General features: G+C 48.3%; 1 protein-coding gene across 1 annotated transcript in view; it reads right to left on the reverse strand.

Annotated features, from left to right (window-relative positions):
* Positions 1-1,592: 1,592 nt before the first annotated feature.
* Positions 1,593-26,586, reverse strand: part of GAP43 (growth associated protein 43) — a 74,606-nt gene continuing 49,612 nt past the window's right edge. Inside the window, exon 3 of the mRNA XM_054043646.1 lies at positions 1,593-2,375. Coding sequence (XP_053899621.1) covers positions 2,287-2,375 — 89 coding nt within the window. The 3' untranslated portion in view covers positions 1,593-2,286. The remainder of the gene's footprint in view (positions 2,376-26,586) is intronic.

A 26,586-nucleotide genomic window follows, 5' to 3' on the forward strand; every position in this document is an offset into this window, starting at 1 on the left:
GGCCGGTTATTCTATCTCCTGTCAAGGGCAATATTGCACAATAAGAGCATGGGGCACCATGGTTATCTAGTGTTGCCAAGAAGCCACAGTAAGAGCTGATGGGGGAGCAGGAGACAATAATCAGGACCGTGAAAGCGCACCACTCTGAGGAGTTATTACAGTCTTAAGAGAGCTTTTACAGAAGAGGATGTAAAAAGATGTTTCAGTAACACATTTAATTTGTTCTCGCTTACAGCTAATAAAGAGAACAGCAGAGACTGACAGCCACAGTGCTTGGGGTGATGGGCCTGTCAGATCGCATCCATTAAGAAAGGCTGGCCCTAGGGAGTACATGGCTGGTGATCTCCAAGGAAAACCCAGGGCAGGAAGTGGCACTAGTGACTCAGGAGGTGGTGCCTCTTGCTTCTGGGTCTGTGCCAAATCAATCCCCTAGCTCAGGGGTTCTCAAACTGGGGGTCAGGACCCCTCAGGGGGTCGTGAGGTCATTACATGGGGGGTTACGAGCTGTCAGCCTCCACCCCAAACCCCGCTTTGCATCCAGCATTTATAATGGTGTTAAATATATTAAGAAGTGTGTTTAATTTATTGGGGGGGGTCGCACTTAGAGGCTTGCAATGTGAAAGGGGTCACCAGTAAAAGTTTGAGACCCAAGGCCCTAGCTGGCTGCTAGGATGCACTGTGCTGCTGGAGATGAGACTATAAACCTAGGCCCTGCTTACAGCTGGGGCTAAAAAAGTACAGCCCTTTATTTGAAAAATAGGATGCCGTTCCCTTTCTCAGTACTATTGGATGGCTGCTATTGCACCAATTCTAGCCCTGGCCACATGGTCACGAACAGCCTGTCTCTCTGAGTGGTGTCCAACCTAGTCCCCCAAACATTATTATTTCTGAAAAGTCAAGAGGCCCTAATAAATACTGGAACTACTGCCCTGGGCTCAGGCAGAGCTATGTGAGCTCTGATGCTTCTCTCCCTGGGGCCCAGCAGCAAATCAGGCCATGGAGCAGCTAGAACTTATCTCCTGCCCCCGCCCCACAATGCAGCAGGGGGGCTGCTGCACCAGGAAGGGAGAGCAGCCAACGAGCGCTGCTGCGCTCACCCTCAGAGCTGCTCCTTTGGGGATGAGGAGCTGTGAGGCAACATCTCCTTTTAATGGTACAGGGCCTGCTGAGGGAGCACATTGTCAATTCCTAATCAAACACAGATTTTCTTCCTAATGCAGTCACCTTTGAGGGCCACAGCTTAGAGCCTCGAGGCTGCACGTGGCCATACCTGAGCTACCCTAGAGTCTTCACCATGCGGTGTTGAGTGACTGTCATGATCAAACCCTAAGGGTCCCACAGGAGGTTGGGTTTTTTGGTGTGTTTTATGCAGGAGTCAGCACATTAACCCTGATGCCCAGGCCAAAATCCAACCTAATGCCAGCCTACCTCCCTGAAATTCCCTGAGTAGTTTCTGATGGCATCACCACTATCCTGCTGTGTCGTGTTGGCTGGAGAAGAAGATGCTCCACCCAACACGTTGTCCACAGCAAGAATCTCCGGACATGCTCCATCAGGACGGACGGCGCTGTACAAACGCAAAGACAGTGGTATCATGATCATTATTCTTATTTATTATTATCATCGTCGTTCAGTTTGAAAAAGGAGCCTGGAGCCACGCGTGACGCTAATTGGCACATTTTGCTTTATTTTTGAAAACAAACGGGGAGGGGGGTTAATTTTCCTGCGTTTGTTTGTTTTTTTGTTCTCTTTAGTTCATTCCATCACATTGAAAAAGGAAGAAAAAGAAAAATGTTTTGTTTTTTTTTCATTTTTAACTCACTTGGTAAGTCTGGACTCCTCAGATGAACGGAACATTGCACACACACTTGGAACAGAGAGGGACGGGGGGGGGGGGGGGGAGAGAGAGAGAGCGCTCGCGGCGGGCAGACAAACACACGCACGCTCCAGATCAAAGAACTCTGATACAGTGCAAGAATTTTCCCAAAATGATTGGATCATCATCATTACCAAACAACTCGCCATAACAACACCAAGAAACAAAGAAATGTTTAAGCCACACTGTTCGACTGGGATTTTTCCTGCTTTTTTTTTTTTTTTTTGCTTTTTTTTTTCTTTAAATGTTTGCCACACAGAGAGAAAAAGGGTTTAAGTGGGATGGGGGAGGGACGGACAGGCCCACAGGGGCGAGCAGGAGGTGGGAATCAAGATTGGGGGTGGGCACGGGAAGAAGGATACAGGAAAGGGGGAGGGAGGGAGGGGCAGTGGGGAGTCATTTCTTAATGTTCAGGCATTTTCTTGGTCCGCCTTGTTCTCGTCTTCTTTCACCTCTTCCTGCTGGGCACTTTCAGTAGGTTTGGTTTCTTCTACAGCATCTAGTGGGGAAAGAGAGAGGTGAGGGTTAGTTGCCTGAGCTACAGTCAGGGGCGGCTCTAGCTTTTTTGACACCCCAAGCACGGCAGGCAGGCTGCCTTTGGCGGCATGCCTGTGGGAGGTCCCCAGTCCCGCGGATTCAGCGGCGTGCCTGTGGGAGGTCCGCCGGTCCTATAACTTCGGCGTACCCACCGCCGAATTGCCGCTGAATCCGTGGGACCGGCGGACCTCCCGCAGGCATGCCGCCGAAGGCTGCCTGACTGCCACCCTCACAGGAACCGGCAGGGCGCCCCCCGCCAGGGCTTGCCGCCCCAGGCACGCGCTTGGAGTGGTGGTGCCTGGAGCCGCCGCTGGCTACAGTGTACTTTTCACATGCTTGTTGAAGAGGGCCTGAATGACTCCAGGTCCTTGTTCCCAAATGGGCCAAAATCTGAGAGTTCTTATCTGGCACGTGTGTGGGTCACTGTGTGAAATGAATTTATATTGTCCAGATGCTAGTGGACAGGTGTATGCTTCACACAAACCAACACCATGATAAGCACTAATTAACGTTCTAATTTAGGGAGCCAGAACAGAAAGGCTAAAGGAGTGAATCAACCATACAAATACAATTGTAGAGAGGCAACACACCTGTTTGATCACCTAGTTTATCCTAAATCCCTGCCCGATCCCTAGAGCCAGTTGCAGGTTGTTTCCTTCTATACATTAGCTAATGTTTTTTCCCCAGTCTACTCTTAAGTAGGCCATGAAGAGTGAACTCTCCACTCACTCCTAAGTGTTTGGAAGGTTACATTATCTATACAGAAACGTCCTATAGATTTTGATAGGGATGAGACCAAGGTTCTTTATACACATGACAGAGTTCTGCGGAAATTATTCTAGAACCCTATAGAATTGAATAGCAAATAGGAACCTATATCTATAGTTGTTTTTTTTTAAGTACAGAAATCTATAGCAGGGAGCTAATTTTCTATTAAATGCTATAAGAAGTTATAGAAGGGTTCTCATTCTCTAATCCCTCCTCCAGGACTTCTCTATAAGGATACATCTGCCTGAGCTGTGCCAGTTCTGTGACTGGAAGCCGTCATACTCCATGGCCATCAGACAACTTTCACCCACCCTCAGTTAACATGAAATGTTAAAGTAAAATACTTTAAACAGTGACATTCTAGACATGTATTAGACAAGAGATCAGGAAAGGGGAGGGGGGGCGTTAGGGGGGAGACAAAGTAGATGGAAGTAGAATGATTTAAGTTGGAATGGACCTGCTTTTGGGTCATCCAGCCCATTCTCCTGTAGTAAGGGGACCTGAGTGAACTGTTGCTGAAGCATCTCTGACACCCATGCATCTTTTCTGAGCCTAGGGGATCGCTGGGGCTATAAAGCCAACTTTGCACTTTTGTGGTTTGTGACACAAAGCTGCCGTAATGCACTGGAGGATCTGGTCTGCTTTGCACAACAGTAACTGACTACACAAGACACAACGGAGTGGAGAATCAGGACCATAAATAGTGAGCACACAGATAGAAGATTCCAGGACTCACTTGTCATAATGGTTGACTTCAGGACTGTCCCTCTGTGTGTATAGGGTTGGTTACGTTTCTTTAAAACCATTCATATTAGTGTAGTGCTGGTGAAAGGTAGTGAATTGACACCACTGCAAGCTAAAGTGCTTGGTTCAGCAGTGCAAGAAGCGCAGAAAGGGCAGTGGCAGAGCAAACCCTCTCCTCTCCCTCCCCTGCCCCCACTGATGTGCCTCAGCACTGAAATGCAGTGACCATCCTGTAAAGGGGAGTTTGGTCACATGTAGCCCATTCACTTCTTGTACTGGACTAGGACTCCTTGCCGAACATCAGTGAGGATACCTCTTGACACGTGGATAGTCATAGGATTGGACTGAGACCAATTCAATTTTGCTAAGCTATTCAGTGCCATCAGATGGCAGACATGCATTTACTACCAACCTTGGCAAACAGCCAAGACCCCTTAACCTTGCTCTTTTAAATACCTTCCCTAACCCTACATCCCTAAGGATAGCCTTTAAAATGTGTGCAAACCCCCTGCCTCGTGTGCCAATTAAGTGCTTTTATTGCACTTACGCTGCTCGGCCCCCCAACCCAAGTGTCACAATGAGTTCCTACTGTAATAGTTCCCCCCCGAAAATCTATTGGGCAGCACCTTGGCCCAGTAACTCCGCCCTTGTACCTGGGGCTGCAGACTTCCAGCCAGCAGAAGCATATACATGTTTGCTTTCTCCTGCTCCTAAGCAACAAAATCCAACAGCTTTGCAAGGCCTCCCTTGCATTAATTAGTACAACTACAACCATCAACAGGGAGTGAAATAGGCTGTTGATTTAAATGGGATGCACGCAGGGCTGGGGAGCCCAAACAGGTCAAGTGATCTTAATGGTTTTACTAAACTTTCTTGCAGCTACAACAATTTTACATTGGTTGGGTCTCTCCCCACCCACTCATCTCTAGTGCCAGCTAGCAGAGGGTTTTATGATGGAGAAATGGCAGCACAGAGAAAAAGATGTGATTTGCCCATAGTCACACAGTGGGAAAGGGAAATAGAACCCAGGAGTTCTAACACCTAGGGGAGAGTTTTAGCCACAAGATTGTCTTTATCTGCTAGCGGCGCAGACGCTGCAAGGGCTCATCTGAGCCTTCTGTAACAAAGCTGTCTACAGATTTTCTTACAGGCATACGCAGGATGGGTGGGTGAAGCATGCGTGCGTGCACACACACATACACACACTCAAAAAGCTAGAGGTGGGTGAACCAGTTCAAACAACATAAGAACTACCCCTGGAATTTTGTTCTGTATTGGAATTATGTACAGTAAAAATGTATATAGTGCTGTGCCACCATTAACTTAATCAACTCCCCAGAGAGGTGGGTAAACATTAACTCAGTTTTACAGAGACGGGGGACCTGAGGCACAGAATGGTTCACATGACTAGTCCAGGCTATAACGTATCAGAGCCTGTTTAGAATTTGTGTCAATCCCCATGCTCAGTCCGCTAGGTCATAACACCTCTCTATGTACCTTAGCAATTAAGGACCTGGTCCTGAAGCCTGTGGGGGTCACTTAAAACACCTATGGACTTAATTGACAGTTTTGAGTGGTCAAGAAATGCAATACCAGGCTCTAAATGTGGGGTACTGGCAGGCGCAGAGCAGTGCATGGAAGCTCACACTAATGCCACCTTGTGCTGTTCTTGCTCAGTGGATAAACAGAAGGCTTCAGAGCACAATGTTCTGCCACACTCCGGCCCCTTTGCATTGCTCTAGTGCAGGGATGGGCAAACTTTTTGGCACAAGGGCCACATCTGTGAATATAAATTGGATGGCGGGCCAAGAATGCTCACAAAATTGGGGTTGGGGTGCAGGAGGGGGTGAGGGCTCTGGTTGGGGGTGTGAGCTCTGGGGTGGTGCTGGGGATGAGTTTGGGGCGTAGGAGGTTGCTCTGGGCTGGGACCAAGGGGTTCAGACAGCGAGAGCAGGATCAGGGCTGGGGCAGGAGGTTGGGGCATGGAGAGAGGCTCAGGGGTGCAGGCTACAGGTGGTGCTTATCTCAAGTGGCTCCCGGAAGCAGCAGCATGTCCCTTCTCTGGCTCCTATATGGAGGCACGGCCAGGCGGATCTGCACGCTGCACCGTCCGCAGGCACCGCCCCTGCAGCTCCCATTGGAGCACCAGAAGGGGCCATTGGAGCACGTAGGAGCCAGAGGGAGGCCACACCTTGGCTTCCAGGAGCCACGTGGAGCGACCCTGCACCCCAGCTAGAGCGCCAGAGCTGGGCAAGCCCCAGACCCTGCTCCCCAGCAGGAGCTCAAGGGCTAGCTTAAAACGGCTGGCAGGCCAGATCCAGCCCGTGGGTCGTAGTTTTCCCACCCCTGCTCTAGTGGGACAAAGGGGCTGAAAAGCAGCAGATCTCACCCCAGGTCATACTCCTGGCATAGGGGAATCCTCAGGTGGCATGGAACTCGTGTGGTGGCTCAACACTATCCCCCTTCACTTTGCTGAGTATCAGGGTCATAGGCAGAGCCATGGGGACCTTATTGACAGCCTGGCCTCATGACTGCTCTAACTTATACTGGGACTGACTTGCCCCCTGGTTCGGTCTGGAATAAGGGAGCCACAATAATTTGATGTAGCGCCATTGATTTCAGTACCAATTTACACCAGCTGAGGATCTGACTCCTAAAAGTATGTAAAACAGCCTCTCTCTCTCCCCCTTCTCTCACTAGTGCACGCTTGTTCCTGGGTATGTGTTCTGACCAGGGATTTCTCCAGTCTAACTTTAAATGTCCCAAGCAAAGGGGCTTCCGCCCCTTTCCATAGGAGACTACTAAGCAGTTATCTATTAGCTGTCACTTGTCAGAAGGCTTTTCTTGATATTGGGCCTAATTCTCCACTCCCTTGCACCTTAGGTCGTCATTTACATTGGTGCGGTGTGGGTGTGTAATTTGCCTGTCAGCAACACAGGTGGTGGCATTTGACACGCACATTGTACTCTTGTTGTATAGGGATAAATAGTGATATGAGATGCAAGGCCCATTGAGCCAAAATGTTCCTTCCCTTTTTCAAAATTGAAATGCACCAGCTGCAGCTCCTTTTGAGTGGCCAACTTGCCACCCCTGCAGAAGCTGCCACACTTGCTCCTGCCAGGTATGCTAAGATTCAGTGCATTGACATTGTGAGACCTTCTCCCATGACCCCGCCTCTCCATTTTTGTGGGCGGAGTAGGAACAAGGAAGAGGCATTGGTTTATTTGGAAACAGGCCGGTGGGTCTGAGATACATGGAACTGGAGCAGAAGTTCAGATAGCTAGAGATGTGGCAGGAGAGGCCATCAGCTGGAGCAGGGGAAGCTGGTTATGTACAGTCAGCAAATGGAGCCCCAGCACGTGAGAGGAGAGGCCCTGGGGTATGTCAGAACATGGAATAGATGCGCCAGGAGATTGAGAAGAAACAGGAAGGGCAGTGACATGAAGCTGAAGGGGCTTGGGATATGCAAAAAAATAAAGCAAGGGAGGCCAAAGGACAAAGAAGGAGTGGCTTTTTGAATTCTTCCCATATGTATGGTGATTCTGGGTTAGGGACAAATGTCAGACTCAAGAGTCAGCTGAGATGCAACCACTCTCATTTTAATCCTGGATTTTGGAAGAGAAAACCTGGTTCTGAAACCCATTGGGCCACCTCAGAGCCCTAGTATGTTGCTTTAAATTGACACGGTGCATTTGCACCAGTATTAAACTATGGAGTTGTTTGGTAGATTAAAGCTGAAGTATATTTCTGTGCCCTCCTGGAGTGGACTTTGGGCCTGATTCTGAGAGGGGCTGAAAACCTACATCCCTATTAACTTCAGCTGGCAGTGGTAAGTGCTTATCACCTCCAGGTACTGTGCCAGGGAGTGTAAAGCATGGAACTGAATTACAGAGCCCTGCTGAAATGAACTTGGAAAAATCTCCTGCCTTTTAGTGCTCCATTTATTTCCTGGAAAGGGCGAGAACTGTGTCTGAGAACCCCACTGGCAAGTGAGCGCCTTGAACATATGCAGCTACGGTTGCTATAAAGCTTAGCTAGGCAGGCAGGCAGCAGTTTCATTGGATGGTGGCACTTCCAGCTGCTTTCGCCTACGCCACGTTCTAATGGCTGAGCTTGCAGGCCCCGCTCCAAGTCCCTCCACTGCCCTACATTAGTGAAATTAGGTTGAGTGGATTTCTGGGTAAATGTTGCCTCTTGGGACCTGCCCAGCTCCATTTGATTTGCCAAGATTAATTAAATTCGAGCAGACCTCAGCACGTGACCATAGGAGTAGTAACCTCTCCACTGATCATATTTTTGTGGCTAGTGGCTTTGGTTTTGTTTTCTTTTTCCTTTATGTTCTCTTACAGATCTTTAAAGTGTCATAGTCAACACCAAGAGAAAAGAAATTACCCAAACACTTTGAGTTCAATACAGCCGACTCAGGGATTTTGCCTTTGTCGCTTTTCCATGGTTTTCAGAATTACTGCTCATGCTTCTCGCTCAGAAATTATTGTCTCGTTCCTTATATTACAGTATTCCACATCCAACCAGCCTGGCAGTCTTGACTTCTGCTCTGGCCCCAGCCTCAGGGAGCCACAATGGTGGTCTACCTTCCTCCCCTCCCCCCCCACCCTCCGGAGTCCTTCACTGCTCTCAAGTGTTGTGCAGGGTCTACTGCACTGCTATCGGCAGCCATGTTCCACCCCACAGGCAGCTCCATTTAAATGATATTTTTTTAGAACTTTGGAATCTCTGGTTTAGAGATGGGTCCCAATCAAAACCCAGGATCTCAGCCACTCCAAGCTGTGATGATGTTTGGATCCAGAGCTGAACTTCTCAGTTTGGATCCATCTACCCAAATCTATCTATCTATCAACCTATCGATCCAGCCACTCAAAAGCTAATTCCAGACAGAGCATGATAAGTCTGAGACTGTTGAAATGGAATCCATTTCAGGCTCAGAGCCACTGCAGATACCATTCTCCCTTCCCCATCTCTGTGTAAAATGCATCCTTGCCCCAGTCCTCCTCCACTGAAATGCCTCATACATCACGTAGCAGGTTAAGAGCTCCATGAAAACCACTATCCCTTTGAAGGCCCGGTCTGCTTCACTGTGTGACCTTTGTGGGCCTGTTGAATACTGGAGAGAGGGGAAACAGAGTCTATCATGGGTCTCTCCTCCATGGGGAGTGTATCCTGCTATTCTTCACAATTGTCTGATGAGTCACTCACTACAGTCAGATCAGTAGCTGGCCCACAGCACACCTAGAGCGCCTTCTCAGTTGAAAGGGAACAATAAAACAGCTTTTTTGGGGAAATGTCTGTCCATTGTATAGAAGACTCCTTTCCTATAAACAGATGAACGGAAGTATAATTCCTGATGATGTGTAAATCTGCCTGCTTACTCACACTATTCCTTTCTTGTAACTTCACACTTATAAATGAGGGAAAAGGTGTGTGGGGCTAGTAGCTCTCCACAAGGCCGTCTGCAGTGCCATCTTGGCTCAGGCTCCCGTCGGGAGTATTGTGAGCTCACCTCCACCCAGGGATCCTGGTGACATCATAGAGCCAGTGAGCTCAGAGCGTCCTTAGTGATCACACAAGGGGGTCTCAATCCCCGGCACATTCAGCAGCAGGTGGCAGTGGTGCTCAGATAGCTCAGAAGACATCATGGAGAAGTGGATGGGGAAGTAGAAAATTGCAGCTCCCTGAATTAATTCTTAGAAGATTTCTCAGGCAAGGGGGTCATGGAGCATGCTGGGGGAGGGGGTCCCAGGGAAGGGTTGTGTGTGGGGGGGGGAAGGTCAGGTCCTCAGGGAAGGTAGCAATCAGTCACATATCACTAATATTCATTCCACTTTGGGTCTTCCAATCCTGATACTCCTCTCCGTGTTGTGTTCAGCCCCATATCAGCCAAGACCCAGAACTGGGCAGGGAGAAGAAAGGGGCAATGCTGTTGGTCCTAGCAGACCAAATTGTCTGCTGCCTCACATTTTCTGACCAAGCTAAATCCTCTGAGGACAGTCAGATCTGTCTCTGTTGCCGCAGCTGCCTTCTTGTTTCATCAAGCTGAGGCGAAGATGGCTTTGGGATTCTCCCCACACACCCCGCAGCCTGTGGAAAGGAAACTCCATTCCACCATTGGGCATTCACGTGTGCAGTAAATGGAAAGGAAAAAGGTGGAAGTGTGTGTGGGGGTAGGGTTGAGGGGAGCTAGAATTGCAGCTCAATTGCAAGGCATCTCTCACAGTGTCTAGACACCAGCTGCCTGGTTGCCATGGAAACCCTCCAACTTTGGCTGATGGGCATCTCTCCAGAGAGATAAGGGGGTGGGGGAAGGAGAGATGCTCTTTGTGAATGTGTGGCATTAACCCTGATACACCACATTTACAAACGCTCTGCTTCCTTGGGAAAAGGAAGAACTGACTCCCTGTCATTCCCTCCACCGCCACCCCTCCCACAGGCACATATATGGTGCTACACCTAACGGCTGAGGGGCATTGGCTAAGCTATTGCTGGCAGGTTGATTTTTCACTCCTATCTACTGCTCTATGGTGTCAGTATGTTCGCTCGCCCTCAAACCAACGCGTTCTGCACCGAAACAGGTACCATAACTGAGCCATTCAAACCCACCAGAGAGGGGTATACAGAGCCTGTTATTGCTTTATAGGCGGCAGGGCCTCCCTTGTCAATGGGGAGTCTCCTCTCACACCATTTCCCATAGCACCTTCCTCAGTTGGTGTAGCAGCAAAATCAGCAATGAGGCTTGTTTCAGGGATGCTTTATATTGTAGTTGGAAGGGGAGGCCTGGTAGCTCACTGTCTTGGAAAGCAGTAGGGGAGCATCTTTCAAGTAAGAAGATGCATTGAGGAACCAGAAACCTCGTGCAGCTGCAGAGTGGGCCACTGGCATCTGCCTGTAACACTGCTGCTTTCGGTGCATTTTCACTGAGGAAGCATTTGTCTCACAGAGCACGACCAAGGTAGCATGGGCTCAAGGTTCAAGTACAGTTTGCACCCCACATAGAACAGGCATAATGATATTGAACCACCTCACTGAGGGAATCAGACTGGAGGTTCATGGATAGGGTTACCATACGTCCGGTTTTTCCCGGACATGTCCAGCTTTTCGGCAATCAAACCCCTGTCCGGGGGGAATTGCCAAAAAGCTGAACATGTCCAGGAAAATGCCGGCCGGGCACTTCCCCTCCCGCGGCTGCTCTGCTCCTCCCCTGACTCTTCGGCTCTGTTTAAGAGCCGAGCTGCCCGAGCGCTATGGGCTTCAGGCAGCCCCCTTGCCTCCGGACCCCAGCCGCCGGCCGGGCACTTTCCCTCACGGGCTCTGGCGGCGCAGGGTCCGGAGGCACGGGGCTGCCCGAAGCCGGTAGCGCTCGGGCAGCTCAGCTCTTAAACAGAGCCGAAGAGTCAGGGGAGGAGCAGAGCCTCCGGCCGCGGCGGCTCTACTCCTCCCCGACTCTTCGGCTCTGTTTAAGAGCCGAGCGCTACGGGCTTTGGGCAGCCCCCATGCCTCCAGACCCTGCGCCGCCGGAGCCCGGGAGGGGAAGTGCCTGGCCCGGGGTGCAGGATCCGGAGGCATAGGGGCTGCCCGAAGCCCAAGCGCTACCGGCTTCACGGTTTGCCAGGCAGCCTCCAGACCCTGCGCCCCCGGCTGGGCGCCAGCTGCGCTGGGGAAGCGCCGGCCGGGGGCGCAGGGTCTGGGGGCTGCCCGGCAAACCGTGAAGCCGGTAGTGCTCGGGCAGCTCTTTTCGCATGGCTGGGAGTGGGAGGGAGGAGGGGGCGGAGTTAGGGCGGAGATGGGGCGGGGTTGGGGCAGGGAAGGGGCGGAGTTGGGGTGGGGTGGGGGAAATGGGGCGGGGCCAGGGCCCGTGGAGGGTCCTCTTTTTTTATTTGTTAAACATGGTAACCCTCTTCATGGAGCTTCATTCAGTAGATCTGAAAGTACTTTAAATATACATCAGCTGGCAAGGGCTACAGATGCCAAGGGATGGTTATTAGCTCAATTTACTGTGTTGTCACAGAACAGGTTCCCTCGCCTGCGGCACACACAGCCACATAGCCGTGCTCTGTGGGTATGTGTATATAAAGTACTTTGCTCTTTGGGGGGGGGAGGGGGGAGTGACTAGTGCTTGTGCAAGAGGGCAGCCTGGCAGCCCTGGTTCAGGCTAAAGGATTCTATCCATAGAAAAAGTGCAGCATGGCGAGCAGCCAGCGCGCTTCCCGCATGCTGTTCCATAGCCAGATGCGGTGTCCCCAGTTCCCATATGCTTCATTCTGGGCGCTGGGACAATGCAGTTCTCAAAAGGAACAGAGCTGTTGGGGTAGCTCATAGATTGGAATTCAATCTTTGACGCACCTGGGCCTTGATCAATTAATTGCTTTGAAAATTAGGATCAAGGCCTTAAAGTGGCTTTGGAAAATGACTGGGTGTCAGGGGAGGGGCCTGAGCACAGGTCTGGTGTGCTCACTGAGGCCTGAGCCATAGAGAAGGCAGGCAGCTGCATTCTGAACCAGCTGGTGCTGGCACACCATCTTTACGTTCAGCTTCAGGTACAGTGAGGTCAGAAATACAGCCTGAAGGGGACAAAGGCGTGGATCAGTATGTCCAGGTCCTTGTACAAAAAGGGACGACATTTCCTAGCTAGCTGTAAGAGGAACAGGGGCTTTTTGAGATACTCGTGCTACCTGATCATCCAAACTTAGTGAGGAGTTAAACAAGACCTAGAGGCTTCACACCACTTTAACGAATGGGGGCTGTGTGCCTTTAGCGAAAAGTAGAGGCAAGGTATTGACAAACTCGTCAAAGTGTTTTTCCTTCTAGCCAGCATCTCTTCAGTCTTGCCTGGGTTCAGCATGAACCAGTTGGTCTTTATCCAATAGCTCATTTCCTGTAGACATTCTAGTAGCATCAGTAGAGAATAAGACATACAGCTTAATGGCATTGGCATGCAGTTCACAGCCAAGCCCATGGCATCTCACATCTCTCCCAGTGGACTCACATAGATATTGTAGAGGAGAAGTAGCTATTCATCTTTATTCTGAGTTCTGTTGGAGTGATTCTAATGCTGGGCCATCTACCCCTGTTATGTCATATAGGTGTTTGTAGCAGTACCTAGAGTAATAGATTCTAAGTCCAGAAGGGACCATTGTGATCACCTAGTCTGATCTCCTGTCTAAACACAGGCAATAAAACTTCCCCAGAATAATTCCTAGAGCAGATCTTTTAGAAAAAACATCCAATCTTTAAATGATTTAAAAATTGTCAGTGGTGGAGAATCCACCACAACCCTTGGTTAATTGTTCTAATTACTCTCTCTGTTAAAATAATAAGCCTTATTTCCACTCTGAATTTGTCTAGCTTCAACTTCCAGTCACTTTGTTTGCTAGATTCAAGAGCCCGTTATTAAATATGTGTTCCCCATTTAGATGCTTATTAAATGTAATCAAGTCACCCATTAACCCTCTCTTTGTTAAGCTAAATAGATGGAGCTCTTTTTTTAATCCTTTAAACATTCTTGTGGCTCTTCTCTGAACCCTCTCCAATTTATCAATATCCTTCTTGAATTGTGGGCACCAGAACTGGACACAGTATTCCAGCAGAGATCATACCAGTGCCAGATATTGAGGTAAAATAACCTCTCTATTCCTTGTTGTACGTTGTATCAAAACTGCAGAGAGATCCATCAGTATGAGCAAGGAGATTTTTACCTATGTCCATGGCCATAAGGTCATTGTTGGGGGGATGGCTTGTGGCCAGTGGCAGTGGACAACAGGTGATTGTATTGCTGTACTGACTCATTGGCACCTTGTCCTTGTAGTTGGGTGTCTTGTTCTCCTAAGGTGAGATGAAAACCAAGGGAGTTCATGAGTCTTTTGGGAGGGGTGTGTGTGTGGGGGGGGAGGTGGATGAACTTTGGTTGCTCACTGTCCTGGCAGGAAGGAGGGAAGGCTCTGAGCTTTGCTTGCAAGGAGGCAGTGATGAGACCAAGAGAGTGGCATGTTGGTGACCTCTCCAATATCCAGTCCTAGACTGAAGATAATGTCCAGCGTATGTGCGGATCCAGAGACTGCCTAGCAGAATCCCACATAAGCCATGAGATCAAATACAGTTGTATCAGTGGCCTTGTCTATGTGGAGAATGAGATCACCGAGAACAAGGAATCTGGGGGATTCCAGTACTCTGCTGGTCAGCAGCTCTGCAAGTTCCTCCAGTAAGTTGACAGGGTTTCCAACTGGAGGCCTGTACCCTACTAGGAGCCCTAAGTTCCTCTTGTCCTTTGCCTCACAGACCATATAGGTGCACTCAAATGTTTCTGTTTCCAGACTGGAACGTCTTCTGCATCCTAGGCTGGAGGGCAACAGGACTGTTGCTGTACTTCTTCTTTGCTGTTCTTGGTGCATTCTGGGGTCTGTCTTAGCTTTTGACATACAGTGGGTCCTGTGGGCTTCCTTCCAGTGCCTCGTTTTTGAGTTTATCCTAGTGCATGGTGTTCTCAGGGGATGTTGTGACAGTTTGAGTCATTTCCTGCAATATCTTAGAAAAACCTTATTGAACTAAGTTTAAGTATCTTTGGAATCCATTGTATTGAATGCAAAGTTTATGTATTATTCTGGGATTGGATGTAACTTCTTTGAGGGGGAGACATGGTCAATGCAAAACTTGGGAATGAATTGAGCTTCAAATGACTATTTTAAACAAGAAGGAACTTTTGGGATAAACAAAAGTTAAGTGTGTTTCCTAGGAAATACCTGGGGGAAGGTGAATGTAAATCTCCACCTCTGGACACAACCATTTGTGGCTATGCCCTGAGGAGAGAACCATTGTCTGCTGATTACCAGTTCCTGGAATCTGAAGATCAAAGGCCCAAGTTGTATAAAGGACATACTGACGTATTCATGTGTGTTCTTGCTCTGAGCAAAAGCTGTTATGAAATTGTAATCACAGAAGAACCCCGGTGTGGGTGTGAAGGACTGATCACTTACCAGAGTTCTTGTTGGAGTTGGGGTGATCTCCAGTAAGCTTGCTAGCACATGTGTAAATTCTTTTATTGTTTTAATATGTTTTCTCTGTAATGCTTTCACTTTAAGAATCAATGTGCTTGCTTAGAAAGAATTGTGTGGTAACTTAAAATGGTGGGCAATTGTTCATAGCCTCAGAGGAGAAAGCACATCAGAAACAAAGGCCAATTTATGCTGTCTGGCTTGCTGGGAACATCACAGCATAGGCAGGGAACTGTGCAGCCTGGAAAAAACCCTGATCAGAAGAGAGAGAGAGATTCAGGTCTCCACCAAAGAGAGGTGATGGCTGAGGAGGCAGGAGCCTAGCTTGGGTGCCCTTGCTGGACCATGAGGAGGAATCGTGCCCTAAACTGTGACAGATGTTTCCTCAATGCAGTGATAGTGGGGTTTGGAGCGTGTGGTGTAATGGGGTTTGAGATCCTTTGAAGGTGCTGGTGTTCCTGTTCTCCAGATCCTGAGGGCCTGGCCATGTTGTGCTGTATCCAGAACATTTGCATGATGATCCTTAAACAGGTTTATCAGATGAAGGCTGATCTTGAATTAGAGGATTTTGGCATGAGTGGTAGAGAGAATTTTCCCTCCTGCAGCATTTTGAAAATCTCAAAGCATTTTACAAACATTAATTCTCACAGCCACCTCTGTGATGTTGAAAAGTATCATTATCCCCATTTTACAAATGGGGAAATTGAGGAAAGGAAAGAAGAAATTACTTGACAAGATTGCCCATAGTGTTAGTGGCAAAGCTGGCATAGAACCCACAAGATCTGATCTAACTCCCAATCCCCTGCTATATCCACTGTCTAGGGGGAAAAAAGCAGCCAACAACTTTTGGCTGCTCTCTGAGCTGGATTTAAAGTGGCAAAGACTCCCATTAATCACTTTCCTGACCCAGCCAGTCCCCTGAGGATGTTATTCCACAGTACCACAGGCAACTGTAATACTGGCATTTCCTAATTTTCAGCTGCTTAACTTTGCAACCTTAATTTTAATATAGTTTTTTTGGTTCGTTTTATATAACATACACATATATAACACACACACACACACTTAAAATGAACTCTGACCTTTGTGGCGCCTGCATTATGACCTGCCCAGATAGTACCCATTTCTCTGGTCTATTCCAAACCACAACCCTGGTGAGCAAGTGCCATTAGCCCCATTTAACAGACGGAGAATGGAGGCACAACACTGAGTAACTTGACCAAGGTAACATAGGAAGTTTATGACAGAACCAGAAATGAAACCTATGCCTCCTCAGTCCAGTACCTTACCCATTAGACCCTCCAGCCTGACCTCACTGTTGTACTACCCATGGCCTTTGCAGCAAGAACTGCTGCAGAGCCAAAAGTCCGGAGAGGGATTTAGAGCCTGAGAAATTCCACAAAAGCCCTGTCGTAGGCCAAAACCTGAGGCTGGGCAAGCTTGCTAATGGCCCACTCTTTCAGAACTAGCACCAGGACAGGGGGGTATGGCAAGTCATGACCTGATTGGCTCCCAAGCCAGGGGACCTGAAGAAAAGGCAATTCACAACCTATTTTCTGATCTCTTTCTCTTCCCTAAGAGCCTACAATCCGTAAAACCTGCTCATCCTACTCCTTCTGAGAAATACTTTGATGTGTGAACAGCTTGAATACGCAGGTTTTCTTCCAACTGTGGAATGTGACATTTGATGGTAGTAGGAAGCTCCTATTGGCACACAGATTGGAAAAGATGTCCCCATCCCATCTAGCAGCAGTGCTCCTCTGTGCAACATATCTGTGCCCTATTTCTGGGGATCTTGCAATCTCTAGAAGATGCTCTGGGAGATGTGTGTGGGAGCTTGTGTCAAGGCAGATCAGTGGTTGAAGTGTCCAATTTTCTTCAGCCTGTCATCCAGCAAGAAGATGCAGTAAAGAAATTAGAGAAGGCTTGATATTATAAGGAACTGAAAGGCCCAGACAGAAGAGACCACAGCTTGCTTACCATGGAAAGTACTCAAGCGCGTAAGGAGATTGGCTGTACAAGCAGGTCTATCTTAGCCAACAAACTCATGAGGCTGAGAGTACAGCAGTTTTAGGGGCACTGTTTTGGCAAGGCCAAGCAGGTGTGGGGGAGGTGTGATGAAAGCTATGTAGATAGGTGGGATCCTCAGGTGCATGTTTACCCCTGCTGCAGCTCCTACGGGAGGGTTTGTAGTTGCGTGCTAGTTGTGCGAAGGTGAAGAGGCAGGCTGTGGGTGAGAGAAAGGCTGGCTAAGCAGAGCCAAGACTGACTTCAAAAAGAGGTGGTAGCACCAGTGGGAGCGCAGTAACCCACTGATAGCTGAGCCAAGGTAAAAGCATTAAGAACAGGAGGAGAGTGCACAAAATTGTAGGGTCCATGTGCTCTCACTGGGTTGACCCAGCTCTGTATATAACTTCCTCCTTGTCATAATGGACAAGCCTTGTCGCCACCACATGGGACGCAGGCCTTGCGTGTGCTCCTCTCCCCAATTGGACATGGGGAAAATGGTGCTCCCTGTTTGCAGCAAAAAACTTTGGAAATTCTTCCAGTGCCTTCTGAACTGATGACAGCCCCTATCCCTGTGCCCCCGACCACCACCACTCCACCCTCATCTCTTATTGACAAAAGAACAAATTGCTTCAGCCTTACTATACAACCCCACGCCCACCTACCCTCCCCCAGTCCAACGGATGCATACCATTCATGATCCGCCTCACTGCCCAGTGTCCATTAATATACACTCTACTACAAGGCTGATAAATTGGGGATTCACGAACCCTGCAAACCTTCCACTAAGCCAGATTGCCATGGAAACCAGGGGTAGCCTCCAACCTAGATATGCTGTAGGAATTAGATCTGCTCTTAACATGAGTGGAGCATGGCTCCATCCCACAATACTTTGGGTAACCCAGTTAACTCTATCGCAACCACTTTACTACAGTTTGTGTCTCAGAAAAGTGAGTTGACACCATCCCCAGTTTGTACCCTTTGGGACTGATTCTCAGCTGCCTATCTTTTACGCCTCCGACACGAATTATTGGGCCCAGGACAAGGGTAACTGAAGGACATTCTGTGCTCTGTGTTATGCAGGAAGTCAGATCAGCTGATCTAATGGTCTCTTCTGAGTCTCACATGCTATGAGTGCATGTTACACCTGCTCAGCAATCGCTTTACATTGGTGTAAATGACTGCAGCTGGGGCCTGGAAACTGGGACTCCAGGGTACAGAACAGAGTAGGAATGACAAAGCAGGAGGGAGGCCTGTCTGAAAAGTCTTACACATGAGGACTAACCAATGTTTGCACTAGCATTCTTTTCCATTAAGATGACTGCCAGTGGCATAAAGAATTCCAATTTTAATTAGAATCTGGGCATTTTTAAAACTACCTCTCACAGTTTGTGCCCTGCAGGAGGGACTTTCCACCCTCTGAACTTTCTGAATGCTGCACCCAGCAAATAAGGGGCAGCTGCCTTTCAATAGTGCCTTGTTTTAATTGGCTGACAAGCTTTTTACAGTAAGACTTCCATTGCTCGGTTAATGAATTCAGGCTCAATGAGAGACCATCCCTGACTAGGCGGCTATGAAAACAGGTGTAGATGACCGAAGTGCAGTGGCAAGCCCAGCTCTTTAATTACCCAATCAGCCTACACATTGGAAAATACAAGGCTTCTCCATTGTTGCTCAGTGCAGTGCAGATCTCTGGACAGCAGAGGGCACTGGTGTAATTCTCTTACTAGCTGTGGCGTGAGTCTGCATAACAACTCAACTGAGCTCTGATAACGCTGGGAGGCTTGATCTCTAGGTAGGGCGTGGGATCCAATGCCCCAAGCAACCCAAATGAAGAGTCCCACAAGCAGGCATAGCCCAATGGAGGTGCTCTTTGCTGCTAAAGTTGATGAACAGATTCTAAAATTAACTTTATCAGCGAGCAGAACTGGGTGCCGGAATGCACGCGGGGTCTGATTCTCCTCTCACGCTGGGGTAAATCAGGAGTAACTGCACGGAAGTCAGTGGAGCTGCAATGTTGTGACACTCGTGTGAGAGGGAAATCAAGACAAGGAGTGTGTGTTCCCACAGCCAAGACTGGAACAAGAAGCCCTGTAATAAACTCCTCCTCCTATAAGGGCCAGATGGAAACTACCTGTGAAACTACCTGTATTGCTTAGTACAGGAAATAATTTCTGGATTATGCTACCTAGAATCCTTAAGAGGTAAGTGGCTGATCTATGCTTGGAGAGTGACCGAGAAGGCCCAGAAGATTGTTAGTAGTGAAGATTAAGGTCTCCCTGTTTCTCTTATGGAAAAATATCCCACATGTGCACATAGTATGACAATAGCCCTCGACTGGTTGACCTTGAAACTGCCTCTTTCCCTAGTCAAGGAAAAGGCAATTAAAGAAATCCAGTCATTCTTTGCAGCAGTGACTCTATCAGGGCCAGCCCTAGATTGCATTAGCAAGCTAGGAAAATGTGTGATTGACTGTCTTAACCTAGGTTTCAGAGTAGCAGCCGTGTTAGTCTGTATCCATAAAAAGAACAGGAGTACTTCTAAGGTGCCACAAGTACTCCTGTCTTAACCTAATCGGTCGGTCCCTGCTCATTTCTTCCCTTCAGCCCATGCCACTCAGCCACTTATGGCGTCATTTCCTCCTCCCAAATACTGTCTTTGTCTCCACTGGTCAGAGTGTGGTGGGTGATTTTAGGTTCCAGACTTCTTTACTCTGGCTACAGCAGTGATTTACAGGAAATGACCTAAAGGCTTCTGATAGGCGTTTGGGACCCACAGTCACATGGAAACATGAGTAAGTAATTCAGGATTGGTGACTGACCACAGCATAAATCCCCTAAGCAGTTGCCTACTGATCTTCCCGTACGTCTCACTCTTTCAAGGTTCCTGTATGCTTCCCTGGATTGTCAGGCACATAGGGACCAGAAATGTAGAGATCCCATGGAATATCCATCTGTCTTATCAGTGCTGCTTCCTGACACCAGGACCTGACTACAGCACCATCCTCTTGACTAGTGAAGGAAACTAGTATTTTTTTCCCATTAGCAATGAGTAATATAGTGCACTAGCAGTTCCTCCCATGACTGCTTTGTCCCGGCTAGGACTTAGTAGACCCTGTGTGGTGACACTAGTCAGCACAGGTTGTGTTAGTCATTCAAGGAGCTACAGTGCCAGACAGAACCACAGGGTCTATCTGTGGCCAGCAGCTTTGGTAACAAGTCTCCCTTCAATTTATTACAACTTAGCCCTTAGTACAACTTAGGGACACTGCAGGCAAGACTATACAACAGGTCCATGTAGTGTAAGTCCCTGAATATATAGACAGATGCATTTTATACAGGCTGCATGCCTCCATCACATGCCAGCCAGGCTGGGTGGAATGTCACACTCAGGATTTCCATGTGGTAACCCATTAAACTGTCACTCCTTAGCTAGGCTGGCCACTTTGCCCATTTCTACAAGCACAAGTGTGAAAGGGATATTTGATAGAGAAAAGGCTGGTAGGGTTGTCTTCTCCATTACTCAGGATTGGCTGGCACTTTCCCTTTAGTCCCTATGGTAAAAATCAGTGATTCCATCCATCTTTCTCACAGTCGTTTGGCTGCAGACCTGAAGAAGGTTTCTAGCTCGAGACACAAAGAAACGTTTTCTTTCACACTGTTTATCTGTTGAGTGCCGTGACCAGTGGGGAGCTAAAGCCCCTTGAGACTGAAGTCTGCTGTTCATCCAAAGAACAACCGCTGTACTGGCAGCAGTGTAGGGTTGCCAACTTTCTACTCGCACAACACTGACAACCCTTGCCCCGCCCCCGCCACGCCCCTCCTCCGAGGCCCTGCCCCCCACTCATTCCATCCCCTCCTCCCCGTTGCTCATTTTTCCCATCCTCACTCACTCATTTTCACTGGGCTGGCTCAGGGAGTTGGAGTGCGGGATGGGGTGAGGGCTCTGGTTGGGGGTGTGGGCTCTGGTGTGGGGCCAGAGCTGAGGGATTTGGGGTGCAGGAGGGGGCTCCAGGCTGGGGCTGAGGGGTTTGGAGTGCACAGGGAGCTCTGGGCTAAGGCAGAAGGTTGGGGTGCAGGAGGTGAGGGCTGTGGCTGGGAGTGCAGGGGGTGAGGGGTTTGGGGTGTAGGAGGATGCTCCAGGCTGAGACCAAGGGGTTCGGAGGGTGGGAGAGGGATCAGCGCTGGGGCAGGGGGTGGGGCATGGGAGGGGGTCAGGGGTACAGGCTACGGGTGGCGCTTACCTCAAGCAGTTCCTGGAAGTAGCAGCATGTCCCCCCTCCAGCTCCTATGTGGAGGCGTGGCCAGGCAGCTCTGCGCACTGCCTCTTTTACAGGCGCTGTCTCCGCAGCTCCCAATGGCTGAGATTCCCAGCCAATGGGAGCTGCAGAGCCAGCGCTTGGGGCAAGGGCAGCGTGCAGATCCCCCTGGCTGCCCCTACGCATAGGAGCCAGAGGAGGGACATGCCACTGCTTCCGGGAGCCGCCCAGAGCCACGGCAGGCAGGGAACCTGCCTTAGCCCCACTGCGCTGCCAACCGGACTTGTAATAGTTCTGGTCAAAAACTGGATACCTGGCAACCCTACAGCAGTGATATGTGTTACCTCTTGCTGCCCTGGCGTTGGGCCTCACCCCTGCCTAGAAGAGCACCCTCTATGGGCAAGAGTGGGGTTCAATCTGCATGGCCCATGCACTCTGGCTGCCCTGCTGAGACTGCCCACAAAGGGTGACAGTGGTGGTGAGTTTTCTGATGTGGACCCCAGTCCACTGAGAACTAGACAGAGACACTCCCCTCCCCCCCTCCCCGCCCCCACACTCATTTCACATAACCACTGATATATTAAGTTTGAGAGCTTTGGAGCCCCCCTTCTCATCTGCCATTCTTAGTTGAACTCTGATCACTCTCTAGCCCTCACCATCCAATGGTCCATTGGCCAGAATGTGAAGAGAAGGTGGAGCTGATAGCCGCAGCTACCACAAAGGATCATCAATGAAGATTAATTTAAATGCATGTATTAAAGGGGGGAGGAATAGCTCAGTGGTTTGAGCATTGGCCTGCTAAACCCAGCATTGTGAGTTCAATCCTTGAGGGGGCCACTTAGGGATATGGGGCAAAATCAGTATTTGGTCCTGCTAGTGAAGGCAGGGGGCTGGACTCCATGACCTTTTAAGGTCCCTTCCACTTCTAGAAGATAGGATATCTCCATTAATTTATTAACTGCTTAAGCAATTTAAGGGTCCATCGTTCACCCAAAATTCTGATTGTACTCCAGGTCCTGCAAATGCAATGCATGCAGAACTTCTATTACAATTGATGGGCGTTCCACCTACAGAGGCCACAGGTCTCAGTGGGCAGAGCACTGGACTGAGCATCAGGAGAGCTGGATTGTAGTCATGGCTCTGTCACTGAATTACTGTTTGGCAGCAAACAAGTCATTTCACCTCTCTGTGCCTCAGGGTCTCCAGTTCTGAAGTGGGGATAATGATCCTTACCCTTCCCCATAAGTGCTTTGAGAACTACAGCTGCAAAGTGCTATGTACATGGTAACCATTGTTATTTTGATATTGCCATTTGAGCTTGCAGTGCGCATATAATGTAAGATGGGCCCTAATATCCCAAAGCATCAATGGAATATACATGCAGACAAAGGGCCAGCCCCCTCAATTGGTTTAAATCAGAGTAGCTCCACTGAAGCCAGCTGAAAACCTGGCCCATAGAATTTACAAATAAATATCTTTTAAAATAGTTGAACATCAGTTGCCTCCTTACTTACCTACCTTGAACTGAATTCAGAGTTCAGTTTTCTAACTCTGCTACAATCTGGCTCCTAAAACAGTGTCAGGAACTCACGGAACTCCATGGCCCACCACAGGTGTTAATAAGAGCATCCTGTGTTGCAATACGAGTCTAAATTCAGGGCTTGGCAGGTTAAAGAGCTTCTCGTTGACCAGAAAGACCATATATTATGGTATTTCACTAAATATCAGAACTTGGATGGAGGTCTCTAAAGAACAACTAAGTGCCGCAGCTGATTCAGTTAGAGACACTGTTCTCTGTGAGTTGGTACTTAACCAATGTGCCCCCATCATGTTAAGGCACACCGTGTCTGCTGTACAATCAGTAGTCTCTAAAGGTTCTATGGCACTTTTCTCAGCAAGAGGGGTCAACACTGGCAAAGTTCCAATTTGGTTGTTTCCTTAAATTCCTCTGCAGTTTAAACTGGATCTTGTATTCTTTACTTCTTTTCCCAAAAGGTTGTGTAGTGAGGCTAGTTACTACTGAACAACTACTATGTACCACCCCAGATATGGCTTTATTTCAATGGGGGAGTGTTTGTAAATAGTTTTGAGAGTGTTGTGTGAAAGAAGTGTGATATATTATTAATAATTAATAGTAAGTAATGTGTTGTCATCATGAATAATCATGACTATTGGGATCAGGGCCACAGTGAGTGGCCAAACATGACCCATGACTGCAATGCTTATAAAAAAAATGTTACCATAATGGTTCAAAACGCTTTAGCAATAAATGTTACTACAGTGTTGTGGGCCATAAGATGTTGTAGTGGGGTTTATAAAGGTTGAGAAAATGAGAACCGATTTCAGATGAAGGAAAGTCATTTCTACTACAAAGCTCATGGAATCCATGTTGACCATCTCCCCATGTTGCACTGCAGTCCCTGGCATCTCTGTGCAGCAGTGGTAGATTTCAGTTGAAACAGAGGGACCCAAATGTAGCCAAATGGGAGAGCACCCAATGGAAAAGGATGGGAATGGGGAGTATCCTTGAAACCATTCAACCTAGCAGTTTCCATGGTGACACCTAAATTGTTGCTCTGTGCAGCTGCTGCTCCAATTCATGTTGGGATTTAAGCACATGTACCCAAAAAACCCACACAGATGTTTCAAAACATAGAAAAACTTCAGTACACACAATCTCCTCCCCAAAACACATCTCTCAAAACACGCCCCTCCCCCCAACAAAACATATCCCAACATACACACACACATACAGTGTTGTTATCATAGGGTCAGTTGTGGTTTACTCCCCCTTTGACCTTCATTCTTCTACATCTGATAGCCCACATGGTCAACACCAAGCCAAATAGAACATGCATCAGAAAACAGCCAGGTGTCTGAAGGGCTTTGAAAGAACTAAAATAGGACTTTTGTCTCCTCCAACAGAAAGGGAAGACAGAAAGCCAGTGTCTTCCAAAGTGGGCTAACTCATAGCATGTCACACATTAGAATTCACGCAGTCAACATTTAGATAGGGGAAGAAACATACAAATCCTTCACTAGAGGGTGTAGGAGAATCAAGCCCCTAGACTCCCTTAGACTCACATGAACTTACCAAAGGGGAACTTACTGTGGCAGGATGGCAAAGTGTAATATGGGCCTTATTCTCCATTGGCTTGCCTCTAGTGTCATTACTTACATTAGTGCAAAGGAGGAATGCCACGCCTCTGATATAGTGGCATTGTGCACCCACGTTGCACAGCTGTAAATGACTAAACAAGGCAGGAGTCCAGAATCAGATCCTAAGACCTTGTAACGAGATATACAGCTCTTCTGTCAAGTCATCCTACGGAAACGAGGTGGTTGAGGTAATATCTTTTATTGGACCATCTTCTGTTGGTGAAAGAGAACAACTTACAAGTTACACAGAGCTCTTCTTCGGGGCTTCAACAGATGTTGGTATAATAAAAGATATTACCTCAACTATCTTGTTTCTCTAGTATCTTGGGATCAACATGGCTACAACAACACTGCAAACAAATCATACTTGGCTCAGGTGCTAACACCATAGGTGAAATCCTGGCCCTAATAAAGTCAATAGGGGTTTTGCCACTGACTTCAATGGTGGTCGCGATTTCACCCCATGCATTCAAATCCAGCCATTACTACTGGGCCATGCTAGCTGGTGGCTCCACTTAACTCCAAATAGAATATAAGTGAGTTAGGACAAAGACGGTCCCAAACTCTAGGGGCAGCTATCATGGGGAAGCCGCATAGGATGAAGTTTATGTCATGTTATTGATTTTGAGTTACCAGTAAAGCCTAGCTCCAGGAAGGGGATGAATTTAGATACTCAGTTATGTCTGTGCTGTAATGGACTCAGCCCATTTGCACTTACACTGAACCCCTCACCTTCCCTCTTTACACATTGCATCAAGTCCACGTGCCAACGTGCCAGAAGAGAGAAGTGCATCAAGAAGAGCAGGGGGGTTTAAGGTGTAATCATCCCCTATTTTAACTTGTATCTTCTTACACCTTCTTCCAGCTCCTCCAGGGGATCTACTCTAGGTTCCCACAGCTCAGCTTCCCTAGAGTCAGCAATGTTGAGAACTCTAGTATCGACAGGACCTGGCAGCTCACACCTCTTTCAGCACCGTGTCTATGAGGCCTTCTGTAGCGATACAGCGTTGCACGAGATAGCACATATTTTTCAAATGCAAAAGGGACTTCTTATCTCTTCAGCAAGTATTATAGCTCCACCAGGGTCAGGGTCACATCCAGTCATCCTCACTAACATCTCCTCGCCTCCATCTCTTGCTCTTCATGCCTGTTGCTCTCCTTCATGATGAAAAGGAGTCATTTACTATTGGCTAAAAAGATGGATGGAAGCTGTGTGGTACCATGACCAGTATTTAAGTGTGATCACTAATGACTATTTAAGCCTATTGACATGAAAGCTTTGAGTCATATTGTTGCCAGGGTTAAAAAAAAAACAGCCTTTTCCTTTAGCTCTTTATCCTGATCCAGCCTTCCATAGCTCTCTGTCTTTTCATGCAGCCCCACAGGTGACAGCTGTACAATATGGGATACTATATGCTAAGGACTCAGCTGAGATCCTCAAACCCATCCAAGTATCCCATGGAGTGAATGAAGTTTCTAAGGACACAGGAAGAAAAGGCTAAAATCAAGACTCCTTGTATTGTGCAGTGCATTAGATCTATATTATGTGGCAAGGCCCCTCCGAATTATACAGCAAGACCCATGGAATTAGGTAGAAAGTCCCAGCACAGTGGAGAGACCACCTTCACCAGCAGCCTGTTGCCACAAACCAGCTAAGCCTCCAGAGAACAGCCTACCACAGCCTACAATCACCCTCCACCATCCAACTTATTCTCACAAGTTAACTTGAAGTTCCTCTTCTTCCTTGAGAGATGCCTAGCAGCCGCCCAAGGAAGGTTTCTTCTCAGAGTTGACCCTGGCGCAACAGGGAGTCCGCAGAAGGGAGCTGTGGCTGAAGAGTTGATAAAATTGAACTGGGTGGGTGGAGCTTGTTGGAAGAGGTGCCTGCCCTGAAGAAGTTCTAAAATCCAGAGAAGGAGAGTGAGACCCTGTTCTTGTGGAGTTTTGTAATTCCATAGGGCAGAAATGTCCCTAACTGTAGAGGTCCTAAGAAGTACACAATTGGAGCCAGCCTGCTTTTGCTTCACTCTGGCAAAGCTCCTAAGGAATGCAGGAACAACTTTGCTGAGCATCTTGGGAGCTCCAGAGCCAAAAAAGTGCTTGTCCTGCAGAGCTCTGATTCTTCACAAGAGCAGGCGCTGTGCCCCAGCAGGACCCAGCATTGCAACCGACTGCTCCGAAAGCATCCTGCTCCTGTCTACATTTTTTGGCCTCTTTAGCCACTGGCCCACTCTACA

Source organism: Malaclemys terrapin, chromosome 1 (assembly GCF_027887155.1).
Source record: "Malaclemys terrapin pileata isolate rMalTer1 chromosome 1, rMalTer1.hap1, whole genome shotgun sequence".
Taxonomy (NCBI): domain Eukaryota; kingdom Metazoa; phylum Chordata; order Testudines; family Emydidae; genus Malaclemys; species Malaclemys terrapin.